General features: G+C 37.1%; 1 protein-coding gene across 9 annotated transcripts in view; it reads right to left on the reverse strand.

The window, feature by feature from the left end:
- Positions 1-13742, reverse strand: part of ncam1b (neural cell adhesion molecule 1b) — a 254592-nt gene that overhangs the window by 166568 nt on the left and 74282 nt on the right. For 5 of the 9 annotated variants that reach the window (XM_067451159.1, XM_067451156.1, XM_067451154.1 and 2 more), the window contains exons 3-8: positions 12067-12276; positions 8581-8724; positions 8230-8367; positions 4187-4304; positions 2025-2185; positions 1278-1420 (exon numbers count right to left, since the gene is read on the reverse strand). In XM_067451159.1, coding sequence (XP_067307260.1) covers positions 1278-1420; positions 2025-2185; positions 4187-4304; positions 8230-8367; positions 8581-8724; positions 12067-12276 — 914 coding nt within the window. Of the gene's footprint in view, positions 1-1078; positions 1103-1277; positions 1421-2024; positions 2186-4186; positions 4305-8229; positions 8368-8580; positions 8725-12066; positions 12277-13742 lie in introns of all 9 variants that reach the window. The other 4 variants (XM_067451158.1, XM_067451157.1, XM_067451153.1 and 1 more) reach the window with 1 other exon arrangement.

The following is a 13742-nucleotide window of genomic DNA, read 5'->3' on the forward strand; positions in this document are numbered from 1 at the left end:
AATATCAGTCTAGCTTGATCTGGCCGCATTATAACTAGTAGCGTTATAACATAACTTTCCAGCACACTCAAATGTATGTAATATGATAAAACAGCGCTGTGTTACCTCACATACACATGAGCAGAAGAAACGGAAGCACTCGTCTGTGGCATAATAAAAGCGCCGCTGTTCTCGAGCCGTGTGTCGCTCGTCTCTCATTATCAATCGCTCCAGCGGCCTCGTTCTGCTCTAACAGCTTTCAGCCGCACCCTGCTTCATACTACAGTAATGCTAATAAATCTTTAATACATTCGCTCAATCATGAATATGATTTCTGCCCGAGTCCCGTCGGATTCTTTTCCACCGGCTGTAGAGGTGAAGATTACAACTCCCATAATTCCACAAAAAAAAAGGCATCATTATACCTTTGTTTAGAATAAGTGAACTCTAGCGCCGAAAATGACATATTCTGCATTTAACATTATAAGTGAACCTCAAGGAACATTAAAATAACAAAATAAAAAGCATGTCATGACCGCTTTAACAATACTATATATTTGAAATATATTTATAATGAATCTTTTCTCTACAATTTTGGATTTATCATTCACTGTGCTCATTGCAATGCATTATGGCAATGCCTTTTCTGCAAAAGAAGAAATGCTGTGCTGCCTAAGAATCAGGTTAAATCAAGGTATCTTAGGCAGCAGCATAATTCATTTACCTGGCGTTTGGAACAGCCTTAGACTCAGAAGCGGGCCTATGGTGCCAAAAAAGCCACAAAGCAGCCTCTGTAGGCAGCGCACCAGGTTATGGAACGGAGCAAATGTAAGGCAATTTTTAGAGCTCATCCATCATCACTTTTCCTGTCAGGAACCGTTGCAATAGTATTGCAATTTCACCACCATGCACATCTTTTGCACATATCAACAACTGCAGATAGTATCATGACTTGAAGAACTTCAGGAAATCAAAACACCAGATGGTTGATTAGCAAACGTCTTAAGAATGCAGACGACATCAGAGCCATTTTTGGAAAAATTGGAATTAAGAAACATCTAAGCGGCTCATTACTATACCTGACCTTCTGATCTCATACCTGATAAATCCTCTTTTGGTGCTCCTGCAGACAAAAAGAATTGTATGCATGAAACAGCCAGAGGCAGGTGCACCACGACTCCATCACTGAACTAGCTGCTGCCTGTCTGTGTTCGACCGTGATGAACATGCTACACTTCTATCCCCTGCTCCCTCTTCTAACCAGTGAGGAGAGCCCGTGCCTGTGCGTTTGGTGTTACCTGCTCTCCCTCTGTGAAGACCCGGGTGCCGAAGCTCCAGGTAATGGTGGGCGTGGGGTCTCCGGTGGCCTCGCATGTTAACGTGACCCGTTCGTCCATTTCTGTGGTGGACTGGCTTTTCAAATATGTGATTTTTGGTTGCACTGAGGACACATTTTAAAAGGTTAGAGGACTCCAAAATGTTGAAAAACCTATATGACTTTCATTGTGGAACATTTTGCAGAATGATAATTCAAAAATGGCATGTGAAGACACGTCAGGCCAAATTTGAAGTCAATAGTAAAAATAGTTTTCATGTCTCTTGCAAATTATTTTGCTTATTTTTGGATGAATGCAATTTAAGACCAATTTATTTCAGTCCTGACTTCAAAAGTCTTGGAATATAATCATATGCCTACTTCTAAGGTGAACTTTTGTCATTTTTAGACTTCTTTATAGTATGAAGGATATAAATATCACCCTTGTGTTCCACAGAAGAAAGTTTATTTCATTTTCATTTAAAATGTACTTAATGTTTAATGGAAACAAACCACTTTAAAAATACCTTTCAAAGAAGAAAGAAAAAAATCTGTAGACTTGCTTATGGTATTCTTAAGACATTTCCTAAAACAACATATTCATGCAACTACACTTTTTTTTCTCTGCAGAATAAAACTGAAATCTTTCTTTTGTCAATGCTGAATTTTTTGACAAAGTGCTGTCAAATCTCTAGACTTCTGTGAGACTCCATCTCTAATGGATTCTTACCAAAGACTTTAAGGCTAAGTTCTTGTTCGCTCTTCCCAGCTTTGTTCAAAGCAATGCATGTGTAATCTCCCTCGTCCAGCTTTGTCACATCTAGTATTGTCATCTCTGAGCCGTCTTCATTGAAGTTGTATTTATCCCCGCTCACCAGTAGATTGTCGTTCCTGGGAGGAAAATAAGTGCTAACTTATTGAAACAATAGTGCAACGTGGAAGACAAATCTGAATACTTTTCCCCTTCAAAGTGCCATGCTCTTTATGTTAGGCATGCAAAATTTAGAGAATTAATAATAATAAATGTATTATTATTATACCCTGGGCAGAAAACACACACACACACACACACACACACACACACACACACACACACACTAGAGCTGCAACTAACGATTATTTTTTCTGTCGACTAATCTAACGATTATTTTTTGGATTAGTCGACTAATCTAACGATTATTTTTTATTACAATAAATAATTAATATAATGTTCTTTTTTGTAATTAGCTCATGAATCCTTTGGGTAACTTTACAAAATAATATATAGGTACAACTTCTTATATAATATTTCAACATTTATTCATTTTCAACCAATGTGGTTGAAGTTTTTACAGTATTTAAATAATAAAGAGGCAAAGAAAATTATCTTACTATGGTAAATATGAGTTTATCATAGCGTTTATAATTAACATGTTGCAATTATAATTTTGTTCAGTCATTTTAGGGCTGTCCAAATTAGAGTTAACGCATGCGATTAATTTTTTCAGTTTAACGCTTAAATTTCTTTAAATCGTTTGACTAGCGTTGCATTATATGATCACGTTCTTATTCATGAAAATGCTTTTAAACCGTTCAAGACAAGACAAAAGGGAACACGCTGTGAATGTCCTATGTAACACACACAACGCACAGAAAGATTGGGTTCAGAATCGGGTTCTCTTTCACGCCAAAATGCCCATATTGTTAAATATTCTCATAAGAGCAGTCTTAAATGAGTTAAATAACGTCTTAAATGAACTTAAAGAGTTGTGAGAAAATGGGTTAATCTGTCATTAAATGTTCATCAAAGAACAAAGTTGTTTTTAATAAGGATTGATCTATATTTAATTTAGAATTTATGCATTTAAGACTGTAGTGTTTGATAACTTTATTCAATTTCTGTATATTAATTATATCTGAAGGCCACTGGTAAATATGACTTTAATTATAATGGGTTTATGTGAAGATTGTTTTAAGTTTACAAATTAACTAGGCTTTAAAAAAATAGTAAAATTGATAGCCATTCAACATTACAGTATAATTGAAAGCTATCATTAATTTTTAAAACAATCTATTTCAGAGACATCAGTAGCAGTATTAGTTTTAGTATAAAATATGCTATTACAACAAATATTTAAAATACACTGTCTCTTAGCTGTTTCTACATTAATTTGGAAAAACTGTAAAATTATTACAACAAAAATAATCAAAAATCTGATGTTTTTAATTGTGATTAATAGTTAATTAATCGATTAATCGATTGACAGCACTTATATACATATACATGTACATATATACACAAACACACACTCCTATACTTTACCACACAGCCCTGCTTTCAATATTCCTCAAGATTTTCCAGGTGGAAAAAAAAACTCGGAAACACTGTTAGCCAACCTCTTTCAGCTGAATGGCTTTTATTCTACTTCTATTTGCCCCTCTATTAGTTGTCTTTGTGTAGACGCTCTTGAATTCATTGGATTCTTGACCATAGTGGTGATCCTTTGATTTGAGGTCAAACAGGTAATAAATATACCATAACCCTTGTCAGAGGAGAGGACCCGAGTTATTCTGAGCCAAATAAACACCTCCTTCACCCCATCCCCCCAGCACGACCGAACAAAAGATCCTTGAGGCGTGCTGTATCATCCCGAGGGATTTGTGTCTCACGTCCTCTCCTCCATGAGCAGAGAATGCACACACACCCGCTGGGAACACAACTATGGTTGAGGAGAGACTCATACTTTAAAAGTACTAATGGTGTGCTTCACTATTCCATGTCATCCACCAAAGTTCTTCATTTATTCAGAGGCCTTTTCATCTTGCTTTAAACTCGTAATCCACAAAAAGTGGTGCAGCAAAACCAGTGCTTTGTTTCTCCTGGGGTGTTTTTGAGGAAGAACACGGGCTTACCTCAGCCAGGTCACCATCGGCTCAGGAAATCCGTCAGCATCACAGGCCAGCAGGGTGGAGAAGCCCATGTCAGCGGTGGCATTCGTTTCTGCTTGACGGATTCTTATAGTGGGCAGGACTGAGCAGAAAAGAAAATTGCAGGTTTGATATGTGGAGCCGAATAAAACGTAAATCTTAAAATCTTAAACACTTTTTATTCTACTTAAAAAAGAACACTAATGTACATTTTCAAATAATTTCTGCCTTAAGGCAACATTGTACCATTCTCAAAAAAAAAAAAAAAAAAAGATCCCACAATATATATATATATATATATATATATATATATATATATATATATATATATATATATATATATATTTATTTATATATATATATATATATATATATTCATATTTGTTTTTTGTTTTGTTTTTTTCATATGTTATACGAATGTGAAAAGGTGCTGCCAAAATTAAGGAATTGTGGGAAAAAGCTGAAGTAAGGTGTACAAACTACAATTTTATCACTGTTAAAACCTAAATAAAAAATTAAGCTGTTAATTTTTAATAATATTTTACACAAAATCAATTTAATGAAATATAAATGGACTATTTAATCAGAAATATATACATGTGCTGCCTTCAGGAAAAACCGTACCAAGGCAAAATAAGAAATTAGCACTTTACAGAAACCTCCTTTGGAATATTAATATAAATATGTGCATAATGGGGACAAAAAAAGAAAGAAACAATATGAAATGTACAACTTTGACTACATTATGGTACAATGTTGCCTCAAGCCTTAACATGTATATGTTTAGTCATGCATATCATATAGGGTTATTCAAAATACATGTTTACTCTTGCATAAAATGTGGATCAAATTTTGATTTCATGACAGACAGCAACGCTGTTCAAAGGTTCACTTTGATCACATTCACAAAGAGAATACGGAACTGCAGCACATCTAATACGCTGACAAAGGAATCAAACTGGCTGCCAATGGATAATATAACCAATTTCTGCAAGTAAATATTTGTTCCTCCTCTCTTGACAAAAAGGGACACATTAAGTGCTGCATTTTGTTGTTGTGGCCTGTGGTGTGGTCGCTCATGCAAGACTAAACAGTAACATCATAACCCACTAAGGAGTCAAATTAGACTTATACAAGAAAACAACCAACTCGAAATACAGACATAAGAGGTGAAACTATATAACCGGGTTTACCGCAGGAAGGAAAAAGAAATCAAAAGGAGATGAAAAAAAATTGCAGCAGCTTGACAACAGCTACTTCAAAAACCGTCTGATCCTCAACACAAAACACTGTGCTTTATACTCAACCGCAACACCAACACAGCTGCCGATCAAATACATAGCTCAATATTGTGATATCTTGTTTATCTAATCAAAAGAGCCAGACAGCGCTATGCTAAGCCATTAGGCAAAGCTGTTGTCTTGCAAACTGAAAAGACAAAGAGAGAGAGACATATTTAATTTGACCAATTAAGCTTCTGTAACCTAATTGAGTAATCTGATCATTTAAAAAAATACCTTTATTGATTTTTCATGAGAATAACAACACAAAAAGTTTGTGTAAAAGTTTGTGTGAGTTGGATTTTCAGCTGTGAAAATAAATCTGCATTGTTTATCCTTTTGATCTTTCATAGAAAAAATATTTTTGGTTTAACTTAAAAAAGTAAGTAACCTGGTTGCCTTAAAATTTCAACTCAAAATTTTTAGTTGATTGAAATAAAAAATTTAAGTTGATATAATGAAGGAAATTGGTTTAATAAATAGAAACTCAAAATATTATTGTATCTAAACCACATAAAAAATTTGACAAATATTCAAATAGATTCACTGCGTCTTCACAAATAAAACACACACAATTACCCAATATGCTTACAAAATCTTTTAATACTATTTGAAAAGGTTGTCGATTCTCAAAAATGTTCATCATATTAACTCAAATTTTTAATTTCAATGAACTCAAAATGAAGGCAACCAGGTAACTTATTTTTAAAATATATATATATATTTTTTTTACAGTACACATGATTCTAACCTTTCATTGAAGTAAAACAATTGAAAGTGGAGGGAAACTCACATTATGAAATGCTTTTCTCTGATGCATGTTGGCTACAATTATTGTCACAGTTACTTGCATCTACATCACCACATGTTGTTTGGGAGAGGTTTCAAGAAAAATCCGCCTCGCTCGTTCAAAAACAAACTCCAGCTTATTCAGTTATCAAACACGACTGGAACTTCAAAAGGGACCTGATTCTGTGGCCAGATGACACTTAAAAAAAGAGCTTTTTGGCAGAAAACCCACCAGATGGGTTTAGTGCAGACAGGATCAAAAGTACCCCATGCCCACAGTTAAATATACCGCTGGATCTTTAATGTTGTGGGCCTATTGTTTTGCTGGAGTTCCAGGGGGGTATTCAAGAAAGCAGGTTATGTGACATATCTGGGTAATGTTTAAGAGTAAGTTAGCGGATAACCTCAACTTTTGGTTCCGAAAACTGAGGTAACTTTCAGGGTATGTAAGTAACCATGGCAACTCACTCTCAACATAACCTGCTCCAAAGCCAGTTATGTTCCAGGGTTAGTTTGCTTAAGAGGTATTCAGATGTGTTTTATATAATTAATAGATTTATTAATATAACCAAATTTGTTTGAGTTATATAATATACAATGCTATATATTCTAAATAATTACAATGAAAAATAAATTAAAAACAAGTTGAAATGTTAATGCAATTAAAATATATTTATTATTTATTTTATTGTCATATCACATATGGATCAAATTAGCACATAGGGAATTAGCATCAAACAAACAATAGAATTCTTATTTTCAGTGAATAAAGATTACTTATTAAACTAAGACATTGAAAAAAATATTGCACAACCACCAAATAGATGGCGCTGTGCACTAAGTAGCTTATGTAAATCGGCATTAAACAAAAGAAGAAGAAGAAGGAAGTAGAATGGCTCGCTCTTTCTTAGCGTCTGTTTCCATGGTGAATTATTGATTCGTTGCTCTGTTGAGAATGTCTTGTAAGTTAACCGGGAATATACTCTGAGTAGTCTGAACCAAGCCTGCAGTCTCGCTCTCATTTACTGAAGCTTTCGCGCCTCGATCGCCCCCCGGTGGCCGGTTCCAGTATAGCCGCCCCTCTGTGTTTTCTAATGGATGCGAGGCAAACTAAATAATAAAATTACACTTCAAAAATGTTTCCCCAAAGTTAGTTTATGTCACTGAAGGCAGTTATTATCACGATGATTTCATTGCAGGTGTTCGTTGTTGTTCGAGGCACTAACAGACTTTTTTCGAAATTTTTGGGAGCAGATTAGAGCTTTAGCTTTAATTTCTACATTTCCATAACTGTTTATTTCACACCAACATAATGAATTGTTCTGCATCTGTGAGAGTGTGGGTGGGCTTTTGATATCGCGACTGTACTTCCTGCTCTACTTCCTGCGCAACTCCGGTCCCGAAATCGCTACTGCACAGACTCGGTCCCAAGATGTCCGCGCCGTGCAAGGCCGCCTGAAAGCTTCAAATCTGCCAAGCGGAAAGGGATGATGTCGAGTCGTCCATACTTTTTTACGGTCTATGGTCTGAACATACTTGCGGACGCGTTTTTGGAACCAGCATACCTCCTCGAGTAAGCAAGGTTTGGGTTAATCAACCGAGAGTTCAAGATATGTGTGACGGTAAGTTAGAAGAAGACTCAGATCTTGTGAAAAGGACGTGGTATTAATTGGGTGTCAATAACTGTAGCCACGTGAACAAGAGAAAAACATTTATTTCATAATGTGAGTTCCTCCCCACTTTCAATTTGTTTTACTTCAATAAAAGGTTAGATTTTTGTGAATAATTTAAAAAAAGAAAATCAAAAGGATAAACAATGCAAATGCATTTTCACCACCACCTTTCCACATATTTACCAAGGGTGCCAACATTAGTTGAGGACACTGCCTGTCATTTGAAACGAGTTGAAATGTCCGAGCCCAGAGCACCACAGGTACAGTAAGGTAAATAAGAGCTCACCATTAACAACCACTTTAATGCTGCGGAAGTCAACCTCTCCACGGGCTTTAATGCGACCCTCACAAGTGTACTCCCCCTCGTCGGTCTTCCTGATCCCTCGGATTTCGAGATGGTTGTTATTCAACGTCCTGAAACGGACTGTAGAGCAGAACAAGAGTGAAATCATTTCTCGCAGGTTTGAACAGATGTCTCAGAAATTGCATATTAAAACCACATGGATTAATAAAGTGCCACGTTTCTGAGAAAGAAGCATTAGGCTGCACTAATGAGCTCATCAATTTATTAACGAACACAAACAGTGAGAGGTAAGCAAAATAAATCAGCTCCTTATGTAATGCATCTTTGACTTACCATCTTTTTCGAACTGGATCTTTGCACCTTTGTATTTCCAGAGGACAGTGGGTGGGGGTGAGCTTATGACATCACACACAATAATGGCATTGTCCCCTTCAGTGAACTCTTGAGGTGATGGGACATTTGTAAAGGTGATTTTTTCTAGAGGAAAAAGGCAGCACAGCAATTCATCATGCGTTGATTCATTTAGTACTGTTGTAGTCATTTAGTACTGTTGTAGTCAAGATGACAGAACAGTCTGCTAAAAGGATTTATTGTGGAGTGAAGGGAACTAATATACATACACATCAACATAGTGCTGAAAATGCTTGTAAATGTTCTGTTTTAATTACATTATTATTTATGGCTGTAATAATAAAATGTGACTTGTCCACTGATTTTGATCCAGTGTGATAGCCTGGGAAAACCCAAACAACTGGCGAATTTAGATTTGCTCTGCAAGTAGTCTGGCAAAGAGCCCATACAAACCAATTTCTAAATCATTGAAATCTCGGCACCAATCAGAAACGTTGGGGCGGGCTTTACACGATGATGACAGCGCAGTGACGGTGAAGCAGATATTGCAAAGATGGATGCTAGGGCTGTAACGATACACCAAACCCACGATTCGGTTCGTATCACGATTTTTGACCCACGGTACGATACAAACCTCGATATGGGGGGGAAACAAAACAAATTAAAAAAAAAAAAAATTTATCTATCAGTGTGTCTCCGGCATCTGCATGTTGGTTGTGTTGCCGGCCAGTTAGGGAAGCTTCTTGAAACACTTACGGCAAATTGTGTGGGTCTTGTCAACTACACGAGTGCCATCCTTGTTCTCCACCAGGTAGCCAAAATGTTGCCATACTGCTGACTTAAAAATTGGATCTGGACAGGAAGGATAATTCTGGGAGTTGGAAGGGGTGTGTCGCGATTCTGCCTTCTCACATCGCGATATAGGTTCGTGGACCTGCATATTGCGATTTCGTTTTCATATCGCATATCGTTACAGCCCTAATGGATGCTGCCGTGAAACATCACTCGTTAGAATCAGCTAGCGTGTCTGTTTTAAGCGATTTATACTTTTCCTTTTCGTTAAAACCTGACACTTAGCTACCAGATGTGGATTACACCGGCTACTTTGATGAGGAGGATGGGGAGTATGATCATGTGCTAACACACAGCAGTTCTGGATCTGGCCTTTCTGTGCTTATTTCCTCACACTAGATCTTGTAAAAATTGTAAATAAATAAGTAGCGTAACTATGCTCAAGTCTGAAAATCTGAAATGACTGAAAGAGCCTGTCATGAAATGACTGAATTTGAATAAAGTTTGTGAGACACAATTTTCCAAAGACTCAAAATATTTGCAAATCGCGTTCTAATCGCAATACAAATACAACGGGGGCAAATGCCATCAGAGCTCGATGTTTTCTGTTGGACCATCAATCCGAGATGTTTCAGTCGGTCTGAGATGCTATTAGGTTTTCCAAATTTGTGACCCGTCACGGAAACCAGGGACACAAGTCGGCAGCTCTACTATTGAGAAAAATGAGAAAGAAGCGTTTTTTTTTTCAAATGATGTGATTTTCGCTTTTTTGCAGAATCTGTTAGTTGAAATCATGAAGAAGCCTCTCCGTGTTTGAGATGGCATTAATTGTATATTTAAAAGCGTATATTTTGAGGTTGAAATCACCTCGTTTTGTCTGTGTATTTCCATACTGGCCTGTTATTGCCCCGCCCTCCAAGGTACGCGTGGCTAAATATTTATGCAGCACTCTGTAGAAATGATCCAAGCGACAATGAAAGTGGCATAATAAGACTGAATAATACCCTAATCTACAACTGAGCGAAGATGAAGAGGAGGAAGAATGTATCAGACAGGCGTCAGAAGAGTTGGACCGTAAGAAATCAGAGGCTATAGCGATAGTAACATTTCAGGGATAGGGATAAAGGCAGAGAAATGGCTATGTAGTGAAATGTAGAGAAATACAGAGAAATGTAGTGGTAAGACGCATGTCATTAAGTTTTGACGTAACTCGATCAGAGGATCGAATCTGCCTTTTGCCACACTCTCTCTACACTCTTTTCCCATCACATATCAGATCGGAAAGGTATTTATTTTCAAAAAGAATTGAGAAAATGTTAGTGGAAATAAAGCATCTAACATGTGTTTATTAATAAGTGTTTCTCGGTTAGAGTGTGTGGCAAAAGGCAGATTCGAACCACTGATCGATATGCATCAAAACTTAATGACATGCGCCTTACCTCTACACCACAGCCACGGTTAAGGACTGTACCCACATCTCTGTCTTTATCTCCTTCGAACAGACGCAAAGTACATCCACTAAGAAACAACAGAAAGGCAAACAGAAAGTGTACCCGGACAACTTATTTCATTGGAGGCAACAAGATTTGCAAGAATACTTTTCTGTTTCTTATGAAGTGTTCCAGAAACACCAAAGTTTGTCATTTTGTGTTCATTCTAAGAACACACACACGTTATCTCTAAGGTCTATGTTTAGACCTTCCCATACCTACCTATTGTTCTTAACTGTCGTTTTAATTGTAATCGTTAGCATCGTATCACTTGCCAAAAAAAAACCCATTACTATAATGGCTTTTAGATGGTAATGTTAGCATCTTTATTATTAGTAGTATGTGTTCCGATTTTTCCCGTTGCGTCTGTCGTTACTAGCAACCATGCAGCTTTACAGGGGGTGTGGCTTATCTAAATGAGATGTAAATGAGACCTATTGTCACTCCCAGCAGGTGAGAACAGGTGAGAACTGCAAAACTTTAGAGGCTGTTTTCTCTCGTTTACACTTTTCTAAAGGCATACATTCAGATGGCCACAACTTCTCCAAATATTATCAGATTTCCATGTGTTACACATCGTTGAAAAGCTTGGAGACTACACTTTCAGAATCTGTGAATAACTCAAAATGCCCCAGAACCAACTTGTGTCCCTACTTTTCGTGACTGGTCACATTTGGCAAAAATGTTTGATGGAGTGGCGGTGGACACCAGCTATTATCATATTTCTTTTACAACAATGGTAAAAGTCGTCAGAAGCACTGCAACATCTTCCTCCTAATCACAAACAGAGAATTGCTGTCTCAGATGTTACTCCGTCTCGCCCTTTGGAAATATTTGTCTATGAAGCTTTGCTAAACCATAACTCGGCTACTACTGAGAATGGTCTGGTTTTAACCAGGCTACCAGTGTGACTTATTTTCCAGAAAATATGCCAAGTAGAAACGTACAGAAAGTACAAATTTAAGGCCGCTAGAGAGATTGAGATGGAGACCCCACAGTTGACAACAAGAATCTTCAGACCCTGTGTAACTAGTGTGCAAAACTTCTTAAATGTTTGCCATACAACTACATAGAAGTGTATGGCAAACACTTCTATGTAGTTGTATTCGCCTTTTCTATCAAGAGCACAGATGAATCATTCGCTATTTCTGTCAACAGCACAGATGAATCATTAACAGTATCTTACGGTATATTTTCAGATTGACCGTAGCTTCGGCGTCCTGATCCCCGCTGCTGGCCACACATCTGTATGTCCCGGCGTTGTCGACCTTTGCGTTGTAGATGGTGAGAGTGGAAGATGTCTCGTCTGTGCGAATCACACTGATGTCTTGCTTGCCAGGCTCAATTTTCTCCCCGGTTGGAGCAAACCAGTCGATTTCCTTTGCCCCTCCAATAACTAAAACCCAAACCAAATGAACACGTCAGCATTCATGGGCTGATGTTGTGTATTAAATGGGTCATCATATAAATCACCCTGTCAAAAATAAAGCTGGTTTAACATTCACAGAGCAGAGATGAATCAATCAAAAACAGATCAGGCCTGATGCAATTGAATTATTTGCGTGAATCAGCTGGCATTGGGAGTCTCTGGCACAACAGCTGTCTGAAGGCACAACCCAAAACTTCAGCCGATTCTCAGGTTACCAGTCTATTACCCAAATCAGCGGACCGTAGGACACAGCACTGGTGAAGTCTTGAAAGTAGAGAGCAATTATCAGAGCCGCTGTTCCACGCCTTTGGGTCTTCAAATGAAACCCATGAGAGTGTAACCAGGAAAAACGCTTTTCAAAGTGAGATATATGCGCACAAAGGTTTAACGTATTCCTCTTTGTAAGCCTTATTCACATGGGTCTTGTCTAATGGGTCCTCTGTGATATTTGCTGACACAGGACACCATCATTTACATTAAAGTTGAACTCACGCTAGTGTACTAAAATGGTGTTTTAGATTTTAGAAAGTAACATTGGGAGATATATACGAACAAGCGATCTTACTGACAGTAACTGACTAAGTCAGCAAAAGGCGATCAACTAGTGAACAGATGATGATTATGATGATCCCCCCTGTCCTAAAATATTAAAGGCAGAAATAAAAGATAAAACCCCTATTTAAACTGTGTGAGAAAAGTATTAAATATGATATGGAAACAAAATGTTTGCAAAAATAATAAATAATTGGACTTTACGGCCTGGTTTCACACACTGGGCATTTTAGAAGGACATTTTAGTAGCTTTTATAAACATGCCATAGGAAAAAAGAAAAAGAAAAACATTAGTGGTGTGCATCTTGAGACAAAACAATGGCACTGACGTATTTTACAATGCAGTGCAAGTTTCTTTCTGTTAAAACAGCTCAAACTTTAGTCTGGGAATAGGCTTGAGCCTTGTCAAAGGGGTACATATATTTTACTCAGTAGGTAAACAAATAAAAACAGGGAAATATTTATTTAGTATTAAGTTTGTTTGTTTGGTTTTTGCAACCCACTATCAGATAGATGTATACTGTAAATCTGTTGAGAAACATTATCAATTCAAATTCAATTTCCACAATAAATATTGTTCCAAAGCCGTTTTAGAGAATGTTGTCTTAAAAAGCCCCAGTAAACAGAGATAAGACCCCAGATAAGGCAGTGAGAGAGGACAAACTCCCAAGAAAGATGCCAATATTAAAAAAAATGTATTTGTGGTCTCTCTCTCTCTCTCTCTCTCTCTCTCTCTCTCTCTCTCTCTCTCTCTCTCTCTCTCTCTCTCTCTCTCTCTCTCTCTCTCTCTCTCTCTCTCTCTCTCATTATAGAAAACAGTTATTATTTTTAACTGCAATAATGTTTCAACATATTATTGTTTTTTTATTATATTATTAAGG

Source organism: Pseudorasbora parva, chromosome 8 (genome assembly GCF_024679245.1).
Source record: "Pseudorasbora parva isolate DD20220531a chromosome 8, ASM2467924v1, whole genome shotgun sequence".
Lineage (NCBI taxonomy): Eukaryota > Metazoa > Chordata > Actinopteri > Cypriniformes > Gobionidae > Pseudorasbora > Pseudorasbora parva.